A 19,873-nucleotide genomic window follows, 5' to 3' on the forward strand; every position below is an offset into this window, starting at 1 on the left:
AATATGTACCACGGGCGAAGCCGTGGCGGACCGCTAGTATACAATAAATAACTCACCTTTTTCGGTGGCTGTTTCCGCTTCTCCACCTTCCTCTGTTCATCGAGAAGCAATCCTGTATGTTCTAGCGCACTCCCTTCATCAGGCAAATCAGCGGCTTCCCCGATACGCACAGCACAATCAACCACATCAGCACTGTACAAAGTATCGTCCGTGAGATCACCAAAGGTCCGTGACAACGAATGATTCAACTTGCAAGTTGTTATTCCATACCCAGAATCCTCTTCTAAGTCGGAATCCGTGTCCGTGTCGTTCTCGTTGCCGAAAACATCGTTAGATGTGTAACAACTGTCCGGCGATTCTTCGAACACGATAAACGAGTCTTCCGATTCACACTCCGATGGTATTCTCTGTCGTTTGTCTGTGAACACGATTTGGAATGAATCGTCGCTATCTGCGGAGGAAGAATAGAATTTACCGGTCACTTCGTCAAAGCTGTTTTCTGGTATTGACGATTCCGAGTCCTTGCTGTTGTTGAGAATCTCGTTGCCAAATGAAATTTCGTTTGACACTTCTTTTATTGCTATCGGTGATGTTTTTGTATCGTTACTCTCTGTAATATTACTGTTACGTTTACATTTTGACTTTAGCAACTCCTTTATTTTGTTAATTTTGTCCTCACAAGACAATATCACTTGCTCTTTGTCTATGCTACTTGTGTTATCCGTTTTATCATTCTGTTCTTTCTCCTCTGGTAAATTAGTAACTATATCCATAGATTCATTCACATACATTTCAGTCTTCACATAAGGCGCATCAGTCTCAAATAAATCTTGTTCTTGATGTTTATAAGCTCCGTGGCACTCTATTAAAGTATCGTTGGGCAGATTAACAAAGTCTTCAGGACAGAAAGCATCCTCAAATGAGTCTGACACTGAGCCAGATTCAACGAAGACCCTCCTGGGCCTCCGTTTACGTGCTTGTTGCGGTTTCTTGTCCGTCAACAGCATACGCACCTGGTTCAACTTATCCTCACAATTACCAACTACATTTCTACTTGTAGTCATGCTTGTGTTCGAATTTGTTGTAGAATTGTTACAACTAAACTGCTCAACCTGTTCATTTTTATTTTGAACCTCCAACTTGGCAGCGTGCCAAGCGAGCGACGGCGACATCTGGCCCTCGTCTTCAAAATCGAAACAGTCGTAATATTGAGGCACTGGCGAGCTGCCTCTCTTTTGAAACATAGCAGTCATCACGTTGAAAACACCAGTAAAAAAATTCGTTATACCACTCAATGGTGTTTGCGACTCACTAGACTGCGGAGGTTTCTCCGCTTCGTATTCCTTTTCCTTTGTTTTGTCCATGCTAGATGCTGTTATCACAGAATCGGCAAGGTTTTTCCTTAACGGGTCCGAAATTAGATGCAATTTGTTTATGTTGTTGAGTAATAAAGTATCCGCGAAGGCCTCGTTCATTGCTTTGGATTGAGCGTCCGTGGAATAGTTAGTTAAGGGGAAATTTATTGGCAATTCCAGTAGATTGCGCCTATTGCGCGAACCGAAGGCTGTTCTGTTATTCATTTTGTTGAAACTTATATTCATTTTACAGTTTAATGAGGATGCTAAGGCACGTTACACTTAAACAGTCATGTTCATATTGCACATACACACGTCTGAAAAAGGCTTGTGAATAAGTCTATAACACTTCAATCCAATGATAGACACTTCCTGAGAATAGCAAGGTCCTGAATCGTAAATCTTCACTGTGTCTGTGTTGTACGCTGTATCACCACAACTGACTGCGTTTCTCACTTCTGAATAACTTGAAAATTCGTTTACTTGCGTAAAATACTCGCTTTTTAGCTCCATTTTGATAAATTATCGAAATACACGTCTTTATAGTTCAGCCATTTTGATAAAAATAATACGCACTCACTGTCAACTTGACAGTTCTTACTTCTTATTAATAATTATCACAGACAACAGACGAGGGAATAAATTATACAGATTAAAATAAATAGAATAGAATCGATTCGAATCTTAGCGATTATCTTAGTGTTTTATAATTCGATATACCACGTTATCAACAGAAACAAAAAACAGCTGTTGATAACAAAAATATGCTTTTTTACATGACGCTTGATCCACGTCTGTTCTAAAATGCTATGAAATGAATTTTACAATGAGTTTTATTTTTGCTCAAATATTTTATTCATTGAATTTTTTCGATATAATCATGTGAAATAGGTAGTCACTTTTAAAGAGTAAAATATATTAAATTTTAAGAATTTCGCACATTGTTATTCTTATTTGTTTAGGCATTCTTTTGAACCACGACGCGACCGCGACGAAATAAATATAATATCTTCATTGACGCACGTTCATCGATAATAAAATCGATTTTAAACCATAGGCAATATTTTTACTTTTCTGATGCAATATGTTTTAGGAAGTGGTAGGTACACAACATGAATAATATTTGACCTTTGTGTGGACCTTTGATACTGTGTTTGATACATTTTTTTTTATCTTAAAAAATGATATATAACAATAAACAAAAAATATACAATTCATATAATAATATGTATTACTCTTTACTATTATTTGGTGGGTGATTTTCTCGAGGGTACCTAATTTACTTACTTAAATAACCATTTGAAATTTTTTGGTTTTTTAAATTTATCAGAAATTTAAATATCTAAATATATCTTTTTATTTGCCCATGTTTTATTATAAGGAGTAAGATCTTTTTTTTAATGCAATAATAATGTGTAAAAAAGAAATAACATTTTTGAAAACATTCTTTTTGACAGTTGAAAAACATTTGTTCAAATGCATTATGTAATGTGGACGTTATGATACAAAATATAAAAATAATAAAAAAAATTGAAAAACTAGAAAAAGGTTAGTGAATTTACATTGATAAAATAACATAAGAGTCTTGATGTTGGCGGGAAGGTGCTAACTTTCCGCCAACTTTTAAAATAAAGACGATCCTTGATCAGCCTACCTGACTGGTTGGGTATAGACGTCGATGAATACAGAATAATATTGTCGAATGTTTATTTAGTATAGTAATTGTAGCACATTCCTTTACATCTATACCTAAATAGCGTAATATTTATCCGAAGAGTCTGATTGTTTGAACGTATGTATAAACAACAACATTTTAATTTATCATCATAAATGTTTACGTATTTGAATAATTAATTGTTACGGATTTCAGAATATAATCGAATGAATTAATGAACAAAGAAGCGTTTTGTACAGCATACTGATTCAATTTACGAAAAAATGGCTGATAAGAAAAAGTAAGATTGTTTTGTTACACTAGTTGTTAGCGTCTTCGCTTACGAGAAATTATCCTTTTGTAATCTGTAAATTAGTTTTTATCTTAAACATTGTATAGGCTTCATAGACAAAGCCACAGACCGCAGTCAGACATAATAATTTTATCATAATTTTATAAAAAATGTAATAAAGTTTTTAACGACCTCGAAAAAAAGAGGTTTCTTCATTCTATTGCTTATTTTCGATTTATCTAACTGTAATTATATTACTAAATTATTACTAATTTAAATTTTCACTAATTATTACAAAATGGTTTTTTCTTATCTATTTAAGTAGGTAATATGTATTTCTATGTATCTGTTGTGTATTTTTAAGTATGCCAAATATGTATACCTGCAAAATTGCCGTTTTTATTTATAAAAAAAACTTTATAGAGCTGGAGGAGATGCCCCCGAAAAGAAGAAAGAAGAAAAGCCAAAAGGAAAAGGAAAGGAGGAGATTCCTGAGCCGGAGGAGATACCTAAAACTCCCTCTCAAATAGCTAGAGAGTAAGATTATTTGTATTTTTACTAATTTATTGTCGCTTTTTCTGTCCCTATGTATGCTTTAATCTTTAAAACTACGCAACGGATATTGATGCGGTTTTTTTAATACATAGATAGTTATTCAAGAGAAAGGTTTTAGTATATAATTTATTAGGTATTAGACAAAACGGGCGAAGCCGCGGGCGGAAAGCTAGTCGTAAAAAGTACATCATTTTTCGGCACATATTTGTCCTGACTTTATCGCTATATTCCACGAAATAATCGTATCGAATGCTACCGTTAGATTGTAAAAATCCTTAAATTTTAATCTAGCTCGCGAGTTTGTAAACTGACGAAAATTTTTGTCCTGTAGAAGTAACTTGTACTTGTGTAATTTAACGCATTATTTTTCGTTAGAATGTGAATATATTTATAGCTAGCAGTAATGAAATAAGCTAAGAATTTACTGTAAAAATAAAAAAATAAAAAATGGATGTCGGTTAGGTGTGTCGACCGAGCCCAAGCTCAAGTTATATTGTGTATTTTAACTACATATAATTATGTTATTATTACAAAAACTCTAAACATTCCCAGGGAAGCGGAATACAGAGCGTATTTACGCAAACAGAGGTTCAAAAGAAAATGGCCGGAAATCACTAAAGTTAAAATCCACACTCGACCCTGGAGACCACCGCCACCGCCGCAGAAATTACCTAGAGTTGTTAGTTGTTTTTGAAATTCTTACTATGAGAAATTTTCGAAGGACAAAAAAATATGCAAAATTTTTCTGAAATAAATTTTTTCGAATTTTTTCCATTCTTTGAAAAAATATCATTTAGACTAATTTGATATTTTTGTTTTATAGCATTCAAATGCTTTATAATTATTAATTTTCGCACCGGTAAGGCGGGAGACGCGGCTTCGAATCCCGCCTCGTGACCGTTTTTTTACATTATTTAAAAAGTTATCATTTCTACTCGCTCGTTTTACTCTCGACGCGCCTAAAGAAGTTTCACTTCAACAAGATTAAAATAGAAATGATCTTCATTCAGATGATAGATCTACCCGAGATCGAAACGCGCAAATGGATACCGCCATACTTGCGCCGGCGTAGACGCAGGCCGAAACGGTTGCGAATACCACCTGAGGAAATAACGCAACCGTTTGAGTACGAATGCGGAAAGTTGAAGAAGGTCTGGTGGTTAATTATCAATCAATCAATGATCAATCAATCACCAATCAACCATCAATCAATCAGCATTCAATCGCCAATCAATCAATGATCAATCAATCGATCAATCACATTAAATTATTTTAGTGTATGTTCAATGATTTTTCGCAACCGAAATTATGATCATCTATTATTTTTTATCTTTTGACATGAGTGATGAGATCGTTTGTATTCGTCATTGTCTAAGTACTGTAATTACGATCGTATTTTTTTTATCATTAGATTTAGTTTTCACATGAACTGTAACCATTTTTACTAGATATTTTAAATCGTCACCATCAATGCTTTTTAGATTTGAGTGGATTTGAGCAACAATTGACATGTACACAGTCATTTTTATTCAACATGAATCTTTTTTGCTTTTTGATTAGTTAATATTTCATCACCTTCAGTACCTTATATAGCTTATAATTGTAATTTACTTTTTTTTACACTTTTACCTCGATCTAGTAAAAGTAAAATAATAGTAATTTATAGATCTGGCATAACTTCTCGCAAATTGAGAAGAACAAGATGATGTTACAAGGTAGCATCGGTTGTAATTCGAAGAAATATTCGTCTACTGCTTGTGGTATGAGTTATTTTAATTAAATTTACTCTAGACTATCTTTTATCATTTTGTTTTTACAGCTGCTTTGGATAAAAAATAAAATAACAATGTGTGCGTGTACTAGTGTACACACGTAAGAAGTGAAACTTGTTTATGACCTTATTTTTCAAAAAATAATTTACTATATGCAACTTTAACAGAAATACGTCGAATCACGCGCGGTAGGGATAAGAAAAAGTTGGCGCGTAACGGAAAAATGTCACGCGTAACGAAAAAAATGTTACACTAAATTTTTTTCCAACCCCGATAAAGATAGACCGGGAGATACTGACACAAAATTTCGAGTCATTTGTAACAGGATGGCGGTTCTACAGGGTTCTTAGTACGCAATGACAAAAAGAATAAAACCGGCCAAGTGCGAGTCGGGCTCGCGCACAAAGGGTTCCGTAGCAGCAAATATAATAAATTACAGTTAAATCAACCTATCTCAAAAACTATAAGAGATACTTTGATCAAACCAAAAATCGTTGAAAGAGTTAATTAGCATGCATCACCTCTATTTTTTTTAGAATTTTATACCCCGTAGTTATAAAAATAGAGGGGGGGGGACATACTTTTTACGACTTTGAGAGCTGATATCTCAAAAACCGTTCACTTTAAGAAAAATGTTTTTTAGAAAACTTTATATCATTTTAAAAGACCTTTCCATTGATACCCCACACGGGTATGTACATCGAAAAAAAAAATTTCATCCCTCAGTTACATGTATGGGGGGCCCCACCCCCAATTCTTTTTTTTACTATTTAGTGTCATATTTTTGTAGCGGTTCATACAACACATATTCCCATCAAATTTCATCACTGTAGTACTTATAGTTTCCGAGTAAATCGGCTGTGACAGACGGACAGACGGACAGACGGACAGACGGACATGACGAAACTATAAGGGTTCCGTTTTTGCCATTTTGGCTACGGAACCCTAAAAATGATGGTGTGAACGCTGGTACTGGCGGCTTAGTCGCGTGGGCGTTAGTCGAACTCGTCGGAAAATAGCGAAAGTCAAACGATTTGTAACAGTATGGCACTTATTTTTCCTGTAAGTTTGAGGATCAACGAATATAAATACAAAATTTCAAAGATCTAGGTGTTGGAAATCTTCACTTATATAAATTAATAATAAATTTATTTTTCAAGTATGACAGCACTTTTTCCCCCTACTAGAAGTATGGCAAATATAATAATGGTCACATTTTATCAAATACTCTCCAAAAAGCCAAATGCAATACTGGTACAAAAAGATAGGCGAAATAAAAAAATTTTGCAGATTTTCGGCGGTATGGCGACCATTTGGAATCGTCCGAAAAGTATGGCATGGCGATTTTCGTAAATGGCTGCACGACGATGGTTACCTGTGCAAAAGTTAGCTTGGTACAAATGGTTGAATAATTGTTTTTTTAAAATCAACACATTCGCGTCGGTATGGCGGGCTGTAAGTCATACCGGAAAAGTATGGCATGACACTACCGCCTACTTCTTTTTTATGGGCTATCGGTAAATTCTAAAATTTTTGTGTTACAAATCGTTTGACTTTCGCTATTTTTCCGACGAGTTCGACTAACGCCCACGCGACTAACCCACCGGTACCAGCGTTCACACCATCATTTTTCTTTTTGTCATTGCGTACTAAGACCCCTGTAGAACCGCCATCCTGTTACAAATGACTCGAAATTTTGTGTCAGTATCTCCCGGTCTAAGAAGTTTCACTTCAATAAAAAAAATATTTTGTAAACTTGTTGTCTACAATAATTATACAAGTTAATAATTATTCTTATTAGTATACAAGTAAACAAATAATTTCAGGATCACAAACAGCATGTATAGCTGTTATATGTAGGGCTCTATTAGAAGAGAAGACACCAGCAGATCTCATAAGACGAGATGTAGACGAATTAATTGAAGGGGGGGATAGATATTATAAACAGTGCATGCTGGCTATGAAGTGTTATAAGGGTGAGTTTTTTGTTTTATTCTGAGGTTTTTTGCAATAAATGTTTTCAATGTTAGTTTTGATGGTGTAATAATGTTTTTTGAAATATATGAGGATGCAAATACGCTGTACTACACACACACTCTGAGTATGTATTATAGTTGAAAAAAAAATTTGAAGTGTCCCTGTAAACAATTTATTGACGCGTTTTACTTGCACTAGTAATTATTATTTGGTTACATCTTAACATAATAGTGACGCGTGAAAAATATTATTCGTCGCATCTTACTTGGACTTGTTAATATTATTTACTCGTCACCAGAAATTTATTGTAATTCTGTAAATTTCTGAATATGTTTTTTATTAGCAACTTCATTCTTTAATAAAATTGTATCATTTCTATACATTTCTATCTTTTAACTATCTATCATCCATGTTTACTTTTTGAGAAATTCATTTATTTTTATTTCATTACTAGCTTCCGCCCGCGACTCCGTCCGCGCGGATGTCGGTCTTCGCGTGGATGGTTTATTTTTCCATTTTGAGTAACTTTGACAATGACATCTTATAAATATCTATTGCACCCAAATACGGCTAGGCCTATAATAATACGCAACGTCTATGGATAAAACTGAAAAATTAAGATTAATTTTTTTTCTACGTATTTTTCCAGGATAAAAAGTATCCTATTTTACGCCCAGGATAATAAGGTATAATTATACCAAGTTTCATCGAAATCGAACCGTTAGTTTTCACGTGATGTCTTCACATACAGACAGACAGACAGACAGACAAAAATTTTTTAAATCACATATTTGGGTTTGGTATCGATCCAGTAACACCCCCTATTATTTTTTCAATATTTTCAATGTACAGAATTGACCCTTCTACAGATTTATTATATGTATAGATTACCGTAGAAATAAATAGCCAATAATATAACCAAAAATAAACTTATCAGGTAAACCGCAATTACAATTAAATCAACTGCTCACATCATTTTACTTCCACGATAACAAATACACTGTGAAAATGGTAGAAGTGGAGAGAGGCTTGCTGGCTAAGCACCCGGATAATATACAGGCTGAGCCGGATTTGATGGCGTTAGTATGAAATGATAGATTTAGTAATGTGTAGAAGATATGTTAAGATTGGAAGATACTAAGTTTTACAACTTTACATTTCAAAATTTTGTTCAAATACAAAGTTTTCCCTTTTTGGCGTACCTCAAGGTAGTATTCAGTATAAGGGCTCTTTCAATTTATGCGTTTCGTATCGGACCGCTACAGTGCCGAAGCGGTGCGTTTGTCGTACGGCGCACGGCCGCTCGTTTGTTTTCATACAAAATGCACGGTGCGGCAACAGCGCGGCGTCCGTACCGCGAACGCTCGACAGCAGGACGGCAACATCCCAAGTCCCACGTGTTCAGTTTAGGGATGTCGAAAATGAAAAAAAATATCGATATATCGATGCATCGATATTTAAAAAAAAATCAATATTAGCATTGATATATCGCGAAAAATTATCGATATTTTGATATATCGGCAAAATTATAAAATAATATTGTGGTTTTAAAAAATAGTGTATTTAGTTAGCCTTAAAATCACATGTTAACGAAAACATCGGTGATGCTCTTTTACGGAGTCGTAGTTTTTGTTTGATGTTTTTCAACAAGAGCACTAACAGTAATGTTTCTTCATCAGAGTCCATGGCTTAACTGGTGTCAAATAAATTTAAAACAGCACTAGTATACAAACGCACGGCAGTCAGATACGCTTTCAATTTAAGCGTTTGGTAACGGACTGCTACCGTACTGCAACGGCACGGCAGCGGGTTATAACTAGCGGCACGGAAAACGTGCGGCAGCGGTCCGATACGAAACGCATAAATTGAAAGAGCCCTTAGGTCCGCCTTTATTCCTATTATACATCAATGCTACGTAAATAGTGCTCTATGATATTTTTAGAGCCGGTATCACGAATTGTTGATAAAGCCACTGAGATTATTTAATATTTTTTTTTACATTTGATTTAATAATTCATTATAGTTTTAACTGACAGATAAGTTAAACACAGTTTATGCAGTAGATTAAAATCTAGTTTTATCTGTTTATTTACTATAGATTTTTCATTTTGATGTTTTTGAAGCGAAACTTCTTTAGGCGCGTTGAGAGTAAAATTTCAAGGTCGCGTCATGGCAATATCGTCTCATGAAGTATGGCCACGATTTTGGTATCTCTGAATCTTGCAAAGAAGTTTCACTTCTGACACGTGTGCTCGGACACACTATTTCATAATTGCCAAAAAACTATCTCCATCACAGGTTAATGGAGAAACGCGTAGGTCAAACGTACATGATGATACTAACCGCTGGGGATAAACACTTTCTGATCTGGGGTCACCCGCCACCCCCGGAGGCGGGGAGCCAAGTTAAAACTGTTTGTTATATATTCGACCCCCATATGTTGAATAATGTTGGACAGCCTGATAAGCTGTGAGTATGGATAAATATAAAGATAAATAGTAATAATATGGGCAATAATGATAATTATTAATTTGACTGACTGGTTGGCCTGGTTGGTAGCCCTACCCTCCGAGCCAGAGATCGTGGGTTCGATTACCACCCGGGGCAAATATTTGTGTGATGAACATAGATGTTTGCTCTGTGTCTGGTTGTTAATTATCTATATAAGTATTTATTTAAAATTATAATATATTATGTATATTTATCAGCCATCTGGTTTCGATAACACAAGCGAAAGCTTAGTGTGTGATCAGACCGTGCCGTGTGTGAAAATTGTCCTGAAATATTTATTTAATTGCCCCGTAGGAAACATATTACGGGCTGATGATGATGATGAAAAGTTATATTTAGTTAGGGTAGACATTTGTGATGTTGCGTTTAAAAAGTTGTGGGTAGTTTTAAGAAAATTGTATTTGTCCGTTTAATGTTTTTTTTGAAACGTTTTGCAAACTCTACAAACTAACCCTGAATAATAAGACTTTGAAGACATAATTAGGTGAATAAAATCGACTAAGTATTTTAATATTTATAGTACCACCATTTAAGATTTTTATTTTATTTACATACAGTCGAATTTTGTATCTATCTCTATTCTCTCTTCTTTTTTTCCTCTTAGTTGTCTTTGTATTGTTTTGATTTATATGAATTTTAAAGAATTAATAGAATTAACTGTTTTTAAGATTTGGGGCCGGTGCGTTCTTACGATACGCCGGGATAACATCATTTGTACTGGACTTTCTCGGTAACTATGGTGATTTGGACGCTGCGAAAAAGGGTACACCAAAACCGGCCATTGCTTTGACTAATATTGAGGTAATTGATGAAAATGATAATATTTTGTAGTTTAATAATGTAGTAGATGATGGTGGTAATATTGGTAGTTAAAGAAAATATGATAATAGTAGGGACAGACCCCTAGTCAAGTGGCTTTCTGTTAGCGTAGCGTTCAATAGAATAGACTACGAATGTATGAGATTGACGTAAGCTGACGTATTGACGTAAGCCACTTGACTAGGGGGACAGTTCCCAGTTTTAATGTTATTGGGCAATCGTCACGAAATTTGGGAGTTTGTAAATTTTTATTGACATGTGTATACTTGTTTGGTGTTGATAATATACTTAATTAGGAAAACTGTAAAAATAGTCTTATTGATACAATTTTTTTAAATTAAATGAAATGAAGGGTAAATAATTTTAAATATTAGACCACATCTCAGTTCATGCGAGATTGTGGTCAAGCGCCTCCCTATTTTCAATATAAAAAAAATAGATTAATACCGTTTATTATTTGGATAAGGAAGAATTCATAAATTCTGAATTTCTATAATAAACCTTAGCAAACAGCTTAATCTTAAACTAATACAATATTAACATAACAATATCAAACAGGTGGTCCAAAAAGAACCGCTCATTAGAGAACCAGATTATGAGCTCGATCTGAAAGCACTAAGAATACATTGCAGAAGTGAATGGGATAGCATTAATATCAATGCGCTTATTGATAAGAAGATTAAAGAGGTAAGTCAATTAATTGGTAAACAATTTGAAGAGGTAAGTAAGAATAGAGATGTTTATAATTTGACATGAATTGGGTGGTAAGAGATAAATATGTGAGATGGAATGGAGGAAGTTATTATATTGTAGCCAGCAATTACTTTACGACAAGATAGAATTATCTATCTCGTTTTGCACGCCTCATAAGCGAAGCGTTGAGGTGGGTACTACTGTCACTTCGGGCAAAACATCTGATTTTTCAAACTTAAAATGTCTTTATGTATCATACATTGCACTTGTAAGATAATACATACACACACATATTAAGAAAAAACACTATTTTTAACATTCATGATATTTTTGATGTCATTTTTGTTATTTAAACTAGTTAAAAAACAGTTTAAAAAAGTTCTGTCTTGGACGTCCGTGTGTCTGTATGTGCGGAGGATTTTCTTGTTAACACGATAGCGACCGAAATACTTTACTAATCGAGTCTTTTTTTTTCTCTTACGCTTGAGTATGCTCAGGAATAGAACCCTTTCATTTTTCAGGGTCTGATTCGATGTGGTTTAATTGTTATTAAATAAACAAAAATAATAATTAATAAATAATTATTAAAAAAAAATTATGAGGCGTGCACTTTTGGATTTTCCAAATTATTTTCTCTATGTCGAATGACTAAAATTTAATTATTTATTAAAGTTTCCTTGCTTTAATTCGCATTTAAATACTTTCTTACTAGGCCCAACTTAAAAGTCAAAAGCTTTGATGATATTATTAATTTTATTTCATGTTTACGCATATTATTAATTGAAGTATAGAAATCCTATTGTTCAATAAGGGCCGATTTTTCAATGCTTGGATAAAACTTATTCGTCCAATAAAGTATTACAATATTAAAATGTCACGTAAACTGTCAAATACGGGCAATTAGAATACGTTTTTAAAATGGTAGTTTTATACATTATTCGACGAATAAGTTTTATCCAAGCATTGAAAAATCGGCCCTTAGAGATTTTACATTAAGATGTTATTAACTATCACGTAGGGTAAATATCCGCAATGTTCCTTGAGCGCAGTGAGTCTGGCCACATCTCGAGCTACGTCCAGACGGAAGGTTCGAGAATTTTACCAGAAACAACCGAAAGAGGTGAGATTTTGTTGTAGTTTTGATTTTTTTGAAGTTCACCCGCGCTACGATGAATTTAGAAAAAGTGGCAATTTAAAATTAACACCAAAATTTTTAGATTTAGTTTAGTTCAGACGAGTTAATAGAAATTTCTGAGATTTTAATACAACTTGCGTAAATACACCTAAATAAAAAAATATTTGGATAAATATAAAAAAAATATCAAATGCAAAAAAAAAATCCAATGCATTTATTTTTCCATATAAATAGGATACATTTTTAAATTGCACCGGAATATAAACATTCTTGAGGTACCTATAGCAATTACTTTGTTTTAAAATATCTATCTTTAGTAAGCATAGAATCTCCTTTATACAAATGACTAGTTTTAATAAAGTGGTATTAATACCACAGCCACCACCACAACTACCGTTACCACCGGAAAAACCACCACCCGCTCCAACTATGGAGCAGTTGATGCAATTGCGTGGGGAGGACTTTTTCTTGTACTGTCCGAAAACGGATGGTCATGCTTATGGCAGGTTTGTAGATTATTTTGGGTTAATAAGTAGTGTCTAAGAAAGATTTAAGTAAGCAAATATTAGAAAAAAGCTATCTGCATAAATCTTAGGTGTATCTGGTTTAAAAATATAGAAAAACAATGTGTTCTGTGATATGTTATTGTGTGTTATGTTATATGTAATAAATATTTACTGGATAGAAGTCTTAAGCACGCTTGACCTTGTAGTCTCTCAGGTGACTCTCACGCCACCAATGCGTTCGTCACTGTTCAGTTGCTCTCGAGACATGCGTGTGTAGACATAGGTGTGTTGCAGCATTACCACAGACTAATAATAATATACGCATTACCCATCGATTCGATTTGATTGAAACAAAATTTTAATAGTCTGTTTTACTTGTCTGTTGTTAAGTGGAAAATAACATTAAAATTCGCTATTGCTAAATTTGTAATCTGTTATAATGCTATTAATTTTTGATTATGTAAAATTTTCGTAGTGTTGTTTTTATCTTAATGTGTTTTATGTGCTGTCCAAAAAAATAATGTTTATTTAATTCCCCAGAGACGACATGATACCCCGTCCCAAATCGGAAACAGTACTCCATAGTCCAGTAGAAATAGCCGATCAGAATTATCACTCGCAGTATCAACAAATTGACGTTGAAAAGTGGATACTTAGAGGCACTCGGCATATGGCCAGTTACAGGTAAAATTCTATACTAATATTATAAAGCTGAAGAGTTTGTTTGAACGCGCTAATCTCAGGAACTACTGTTCCGATTTGAAAAATTCTTTCGGTGCTAGATAGCCCATTTATCGAGTAAGGCTATAGACCCGCGGTTTCACCCGCATATGAGCAATGCGGGTGAAACCGCGGGGCACAGCTAGTTGGTTTATATTGTAATTTTTTTAAAAAGACGAACAAATGCTTAGTCATACAAATTACTAACAAAGCATGATATTGATGATTATAAAACTTCATTAAACAAAGTGAAAAATAATTAATGTTACAAAAGTTTCATAAAACTTGTTGATGATGAAACATCTGCAAATAACAAAAAAGTAACTAAAAATGACAATAAAGATACCAAACGTTCAAAAACAAATGATGATGATTGTAGGGACACACATATGCAATTCGCTGATTAAAGCTTTTTGTATATGTATGTGTCCACATTGTTTCCCCGACGCTTTTTACATTTATTAAAATTATTAGAGTCAGTAGTGCATAACGGTTAGCTTAAGGGCAGAAGCATTACTCTACAATGATGAGAAAACACCAAAAAATAACAAAACACGATACTATGATAGTAAAACACCAAAAAATGACAAAAAAATAACAAAAAACACGCACACAAAGGTACCAAACGTTTAAAACGTACACGGGCGTGTCGTGTTGCGTGGCCGCGCTCGGCATGCTGAGGCGGCTCCGGGCGCGCGCCTGGAACGACGATGTGCTCGATGAGACTCTCGATATTGGATATAATTGTGTAGATCAGTAAAGAAATTGAATTTATTGGATAATAAGTCTATTTAATGGATAATTAGAGCTAGCGCGCACGAGCAACTTTGTCTCCGCAACTATTTTGTCTCCCATCAATTTGTATGGGGAGTTGCGTCGCTACGTGCGCGCACTTTCATACTAGCCCATAGGTGGGAGAGACAAAATAGTTGCGGAGACAAAGTTGCTCGTGCGCGCTAGCTCTAAGATACCAAAAATTATCAAAAAACAATAAAAAAATAAAGCAAGCGAGCAAGTTTTAACCATAAGCGAAAGAAATCATGATGATGATGATGATGAAACATCTGCAAATAACAAAAAAGTAACTAAAAATAACAATGTAGATACCAAACGTTAAAAAAATGATGATAAAACACCAAAAAATAACAAAAAACACGCACACAAAGGTACCAAACGTTCAAAAACAAATGATGATGATGATAAACTATCTGCAAATAACGAAAAAATAACAAATAACACGCACCCAAAGGTACCAAACGTTCAAAACGTTCACGGGCGTGTCGTGTTGTGTGGCCGCGCTCGGCATGCTGAGGCGGCTCCGGGCGCGCGCCTGGAACGATGATGTGCTCGATGAGACGCTCGATATAGGATATCATTTGTGTAGATCACTGTAGAAATGGAATTTATTGGATAATTAGTCCATTTATTTGATAATTAGATACCGACATTAAACATAAAAAAACAATAAAAAAATTAAGCAAGCGAGCAAGTTTTAACCATTAGCGAAAAAATCATGGTGATGATGATAAACTATCTGCAAATAACGAAAAAGTAACCAAAAATGACAGTGTAGATACCAAACGTTAAAAAACAAATGGTGATGATGATGAAATATCTGCAAATAACGAAAAAGTAACTAAAAATGACAATGTAGATACCAAACGTTCAAAAACAAATGATAATGATGATAAAACACCAAAAAATAACAATAAACACGCACACAAAGGTACCAAACGTTCAAAACGTACACGGGCGTGTCGTGTTGTGTGGCCGCGCTCGGCATGCTGAGGCGGCTCCGGGCGCGCGCCTGGAACGACGATGTGCTCGATGAGACGCTCGATGTGGGATATAACTTCTTTAGAGTGAGCTTTTTGGTGATTTTCATGGTAAAAGAGTTAATAGAGTAGAGTAGAGGTCAACAAACAATTTGTTATTTTTAATGTGCGTAGGAGGTAGTAAAAAGCACACTATGTTATGTTGATGATCATTGTAGGATTTTAGATGTTGATGGGTTCGTCGTACATGATGATTTAAAAAGGAAATAATAATTGTTGCTTGTTATACTGTAGTACAGAGTGCTGATAATAATAATTATTATTGTGCGACCTAAGAACTGTACTATTGAATGTATGATTTTTTTCTGGGTCTAGTGTAGTTTTAATTTATTTCAATTGTTATGCTTTTGCTTGTCATGTATATTAGGGTTAATGTTTCTCATTTGAATCATTCACACAAATTAGTTAGAATAAATTTTCTGAATGAACGATATCGACGCTTAAAGATTTATTTTGACATCTTGGCCTTTTAATATGTATTTGATATTATAAACTTTTTCTTTGATAAATAAGAAATGAATAATCAATATTTCCTTGTTTGAAAGGAATCACTATTAGAAAGAAGTGGACCAATCAGAAGACTCGTTCTTGGTGAACTAAAAGAGACATTCAGGATCAGAGACTATGAATACAGTCATACTGTAAGTGATTATAATATATTAATTAATAAAGACGGTAGTCATAAAAATATTGTTAATTTTAACGCAGAAGTAGGAGACGATTTTGAATTTAAAGATAAATAGTGGAGTTTTGATAGAAATTTAGGATAATTTGACTGTCGAGAAGTTCTTCTATTTATACTAATATTATAAAGAGGAAAGGTTTGTATGTATGTATGTATGGTTTTCACGCATAAACTACTGGACCGATTCTGATGAAATTTGGCACAGACAATCTTTAGACCCTGAGAAAGAACATACGCTACCTATTTATTGCGAAATATGTACCACGGGCGAAGCCGGGGCGGATCGCTAGTAGTTTAATAAAGGAGAAGAAATTTGTAATAAATTATTCGTAAATGTGGAGGTTTGAAGTAAAGTTGTATGAGGCAAATTAATTATTTACACATATATATGAAGAATAATGAATAAGAATTTTTTCTAAAGTCTAAGATATGATATTTCTATATGTCTAGGATCGAGGTATAGCTGTGTGGGGTAAATTAATATCTACCGACCCGAAGGTGTTTGATCTCTGCCGAGGTTTGGAGAGTTTCTTTAAGGAATGCGATACGGGAATATTGCAGGTGTGTGTTTTGCAACTATGAAATTTTTAGAAGAAGGCTTTTAATTTTTTTTAATGTCGTCTGTGATAATACTAAAATCAAAGAGATTAAATTATGATTCAAAGATGCATTGAAAATAAATATTATTACATGAATTATTTTTGTCAAAAACGCTCGTAAACACAAATGTAAATCTTATCTAGTGTTAAATATTTTCTAGTGTTTGATTCTACGCGAGTATTATAGATTTAGAAATTAAAGACTTTTTAACGGATTTTAAACGCGATTTATTCATTATATTATTTTCCCGACGTTTCGAACACTTTACAGCGAGCGTGGTCACGGTCTCCCTAATCTAATACAATGAATAAATCGCGTTTAATACCCGTTAAAAAGTCTTTAATTTCTAAACACAAAAATGCTGTTTAATTTTGCTATTCATTTTTAAACTTGTCACTTATTGTAGGTTCCTGGGGAAATTGAAGTGTCAGTGTGGAACGAGGGTGGCAAGTATTATGTGTACCATCCGTGGCCAGCCGACAGATATGGTTATAAGGTATTTAGTTTTAATATTATATCTGTTCGGTTTTACATAACCATCTGCCTTTGTCTGTTTCGCTTTACTTCTCTATATTTACTGCTACTTTTATTTTTTGATATTTTTAACAGACTTCAAAAAAAGGAGGAGGTTCTCAATTCGGCCGGTATATTTTTTTATTTTATAACTTTCATTTCATTTTGTCTTCTTCTTGTGGTAAATTTTGATTATATTTTGTTATTGTCTGTTGTGCTGTCCCTGATAAATGTTTCTACATTTATGTTTTCTTTAAATGCACTAACATATCATCCAGTTGGGTCTCCAAGATCGCAAAGCGTGTGTCCTCTACTTTTCCCATATATTCCGCCTTTTACGAACACTTTATTCCACAAAGTTATAATGATTTAGGGAGAATCCCTTATATAATCAGTTTTTTTTCTGTAAAACTATAAATATTTGTTAATTTAACCACTAAATCATCCAGGTAGGGCTCCAAGATGGCGGCAAAGCGTGTGTCCTCTACTTTTCCCGCGTTTCCCGCCTCTGCGAACACTTTTTGGACAGCGTGGCCGATCTGAAACGGAAGCCGTTCAGCATCTCTGACGTCACGGTTCACGAGCGACCGGATATGCCGGAGCCTGTTAATAAAATGAAACGTTAGTGACGTCATTGTTCATTTTAGAAATTGTGTTGTTATTAAAAGTATGCATAATCACATCATGCAACAGCACATTGCTAAAATGTGACAGTAGTGCGATGTTAAAATAACCTTAACTAAAAAAAAGTAACTAAAGAAAAATAGCATTTACATAATAAAATCTTTCATCAACAGCGGTGGCACCCAACAAGTGGGTGATCAAGGGCCGTTTCCATGAAGCGGACGCTCGTTTCCCCGAAGAGCATAGAGGCAAGCAAGCAACGCCAGCGTCCATAGCCGCTATAGCTATGGCGCATGTTATAGAACCGCCCGCTTGGACAGCCGATGATGTAGATGAGGTGCGTGACAAACATGACACGTTACAAACATGACACGTTACTAATTTGGCCCTTTACTAATTTGGGACGTTACAAACATGACAAGTTAAAAAATGGCACGTTACAAACCTGACACGTTACAAACATGGCACGTTACAAAAATGGCACGTTACAAAAATGACACGTTACTAACATGGCACGTTACAAACTTGGTACGTTAGAAAACATGGCACGTGACAAACATGGCACGTTACAAAAATGGCACGTTACAAACATACTATATGTAATCAGTTACAAACATATTGTTACAAACATAATGCTCTCGTCAAGGTTCATTGAAAATTTTAAAATATAACTGTTATGTATGCAATGTCATAAAATATCATGTATGTGTAGGTAGGCAGAAATCTTTATTAAAGAACAGTTTGCATTGATCTAGCGTGTTTCATTGACGTCCCTTCCATATTTAACATTGGCGACGAGGAATTTTTACCATCACGCGTTTAAACTATTCAGTAATTAAAATGCCTATCGGTCATATAGAACCCTATAATATTAACAGTAACAATTGGGACGCTTATGTTCGTCGTGTGAACCAATTTATAAGTTTAAATAGTATCGACGATTCTTTGAGAGTAGCCATGTTGGTTACCGTGGTCGGCGCCGAGTGTTACGAACTGATGTGTGATTTGTGTTCACCCGATACTCCCGAGTCGAAAGGTTACGACGATTTAATCAAGTTGGTGAAAGATCATCTCGAACCTGATCGCTCAGAAATAGCAGAAAGACATGTGTTCCGACAAAGAATTCAGCGTCAAGGGGAGAGCGTGCGAGAATATTTGCAAGCACTAAAACATCTCGCTAAAACTTGCAACTTCGGTTTATGTTTGGAGAATAATTTACGCGATCAGTTCGTTTCGGGTCTGTGCAATGAAGACATGAGATCAAGAATATTTGCGGAAAAGAGTATTAACTACAAGAGAGCGGTGGAGTTGGCTTTGGCTTTGGAGGCGGCGGAACGGCATGCGGCGACGGCGTGCGCTCCGGGCGCGCTGGCGGGCCGCTCCGCGCCGCTCGCGGACGACGGCTTGCATCGCATCGCAGGCGCGGGGCCGCGCGGCGCCGGTGCTGGGCCGAGCGGGGCCGCGCGCGCGCTCACCGGGCAGCGGATATGTGCGCGCTGTGGTAAATCGGGTCATGCAGAGGGCAAGTGTCGGTTTAAAAATTATAATTGTGATGTGTGCGGTCAAAGAGGTCATTTAAAAGCAGTGTGTAAAAAAAGTGAATCGATTTTAAACGGTAAGAGTAAAT

At 35.0% G+C, this 19,873-nt stretch overlaps 2 protein-coding genes across 3 annotated transcripts in view; one reads left to right on the top strand and one right to left on the bottom strand.

Annotated features, from left to right (window-relative positions):
* Positions 1-1,936, bottom strand: part of PPP1R15 (Protein phosphatase 1 regulatory subunit 15) — a 35,931-nt gene extending 33,995 nt beyond the window's left edge. For both annotated transcript variants that reach the window (XR_016318061.1, XM_089713360.1), the window contains exon 1: positions 57-1,936. Coding sequence is in view for 1 of the 2 variants with exons in the window: in XM_089713360.1 (XP_089569486.1) it covers positions 57-1,601 (1,545 nt within the window). In the remaining variant the exon portion in view is untranslated. The remainder of the gene's footprint in view (positions 1-56) is intronic.
* Positions 1,937-3,222: 1,286 nt separating this feature from the next.
* LOC149475363 (uncharacterized) overlaps positions 3,223-19,873 on the top strand; it is a 41,922-nt gene continuing 25,271 nt past the window's right edge. Inside the window, exons 1-19 of the mRNA XM_089713513.1 lie at positions 3,223-3,310; positions 3,725-3,838; positions 4,409-4,535; positions 4,867-5,007; positions 5,523-5,616; positions 7,455-7,604; positions 8,543-8,684; positions 9,904-10,074; positions 10,785-10,917; positions 11,494-11,622; positions 12,647-12,748; positions 13,142-13,269; positions 13,810-13,953; positions 15,716-15,851; positions 16,370-16,465; positions 16,960-17,070; positions 17,516-17,605; positions 18,072-18,243; positions 18,420-18,583. Of these exons, the coding sequence (XP_089569639.1) occupies positions 3,294-3,310; positions 3,725-3,838; positions 4,409-4,535; positions 4,867-5,007; positions 5,523-5,616; positions 7,455-7,604; positions 8,543-8,684; positions 9,904-10,074; positions 10,785-10,917; positions 11,494-11,622; positions 12,647-12,748; positions 13,142-13,269; positions 13,810-13,953; positions 15,716-15,851; positions 16,370-16,465; positions 16,960-17,070; positions 17,516-17,605; positions 18,072-18,243; positions 18,420-18,583 (2,361 nt within the window). The 5' untranslated portion in view covers positions 3,223-3,293. The remainder of the gene's footprint in view (positions 3,311-3,724; positions 3,839-4,408; positions 4,536-4,866; positions 5,008-5,522; positions 5,617-7,454; positions 7,605-8,542; positions 8,685-9,903; positions 10,075-10,784; positions 10,918-11,493; positions 11,623-12,646; positions 12,749-13,141; positions 13,270-13,809; positions 13,954-15,715; positions 15,852-16,369; positions 16,466-16,959; positions 17,071-17,515; positions 17,606-18,071; positions 18,244-18,419; positions 18,584-19,873) is intronic.

The sequence above is a fragment of the Colias philodice genome, chromosome 30 (assembly GCF_061535455.1).
Source record: "Colias philodice isolate Cphi_HAF_F1 chromosome 30, ilColPhil1 Martin Lab GWU primary, whole genome shotgun sequence".
NCBI classification, from domain to species: domain Eukaryota; kingdom Metazoa; phylum Arthropoda; class Insecta; order Lepidoptera; family Pieridae; genus Colias; species Colias philodice.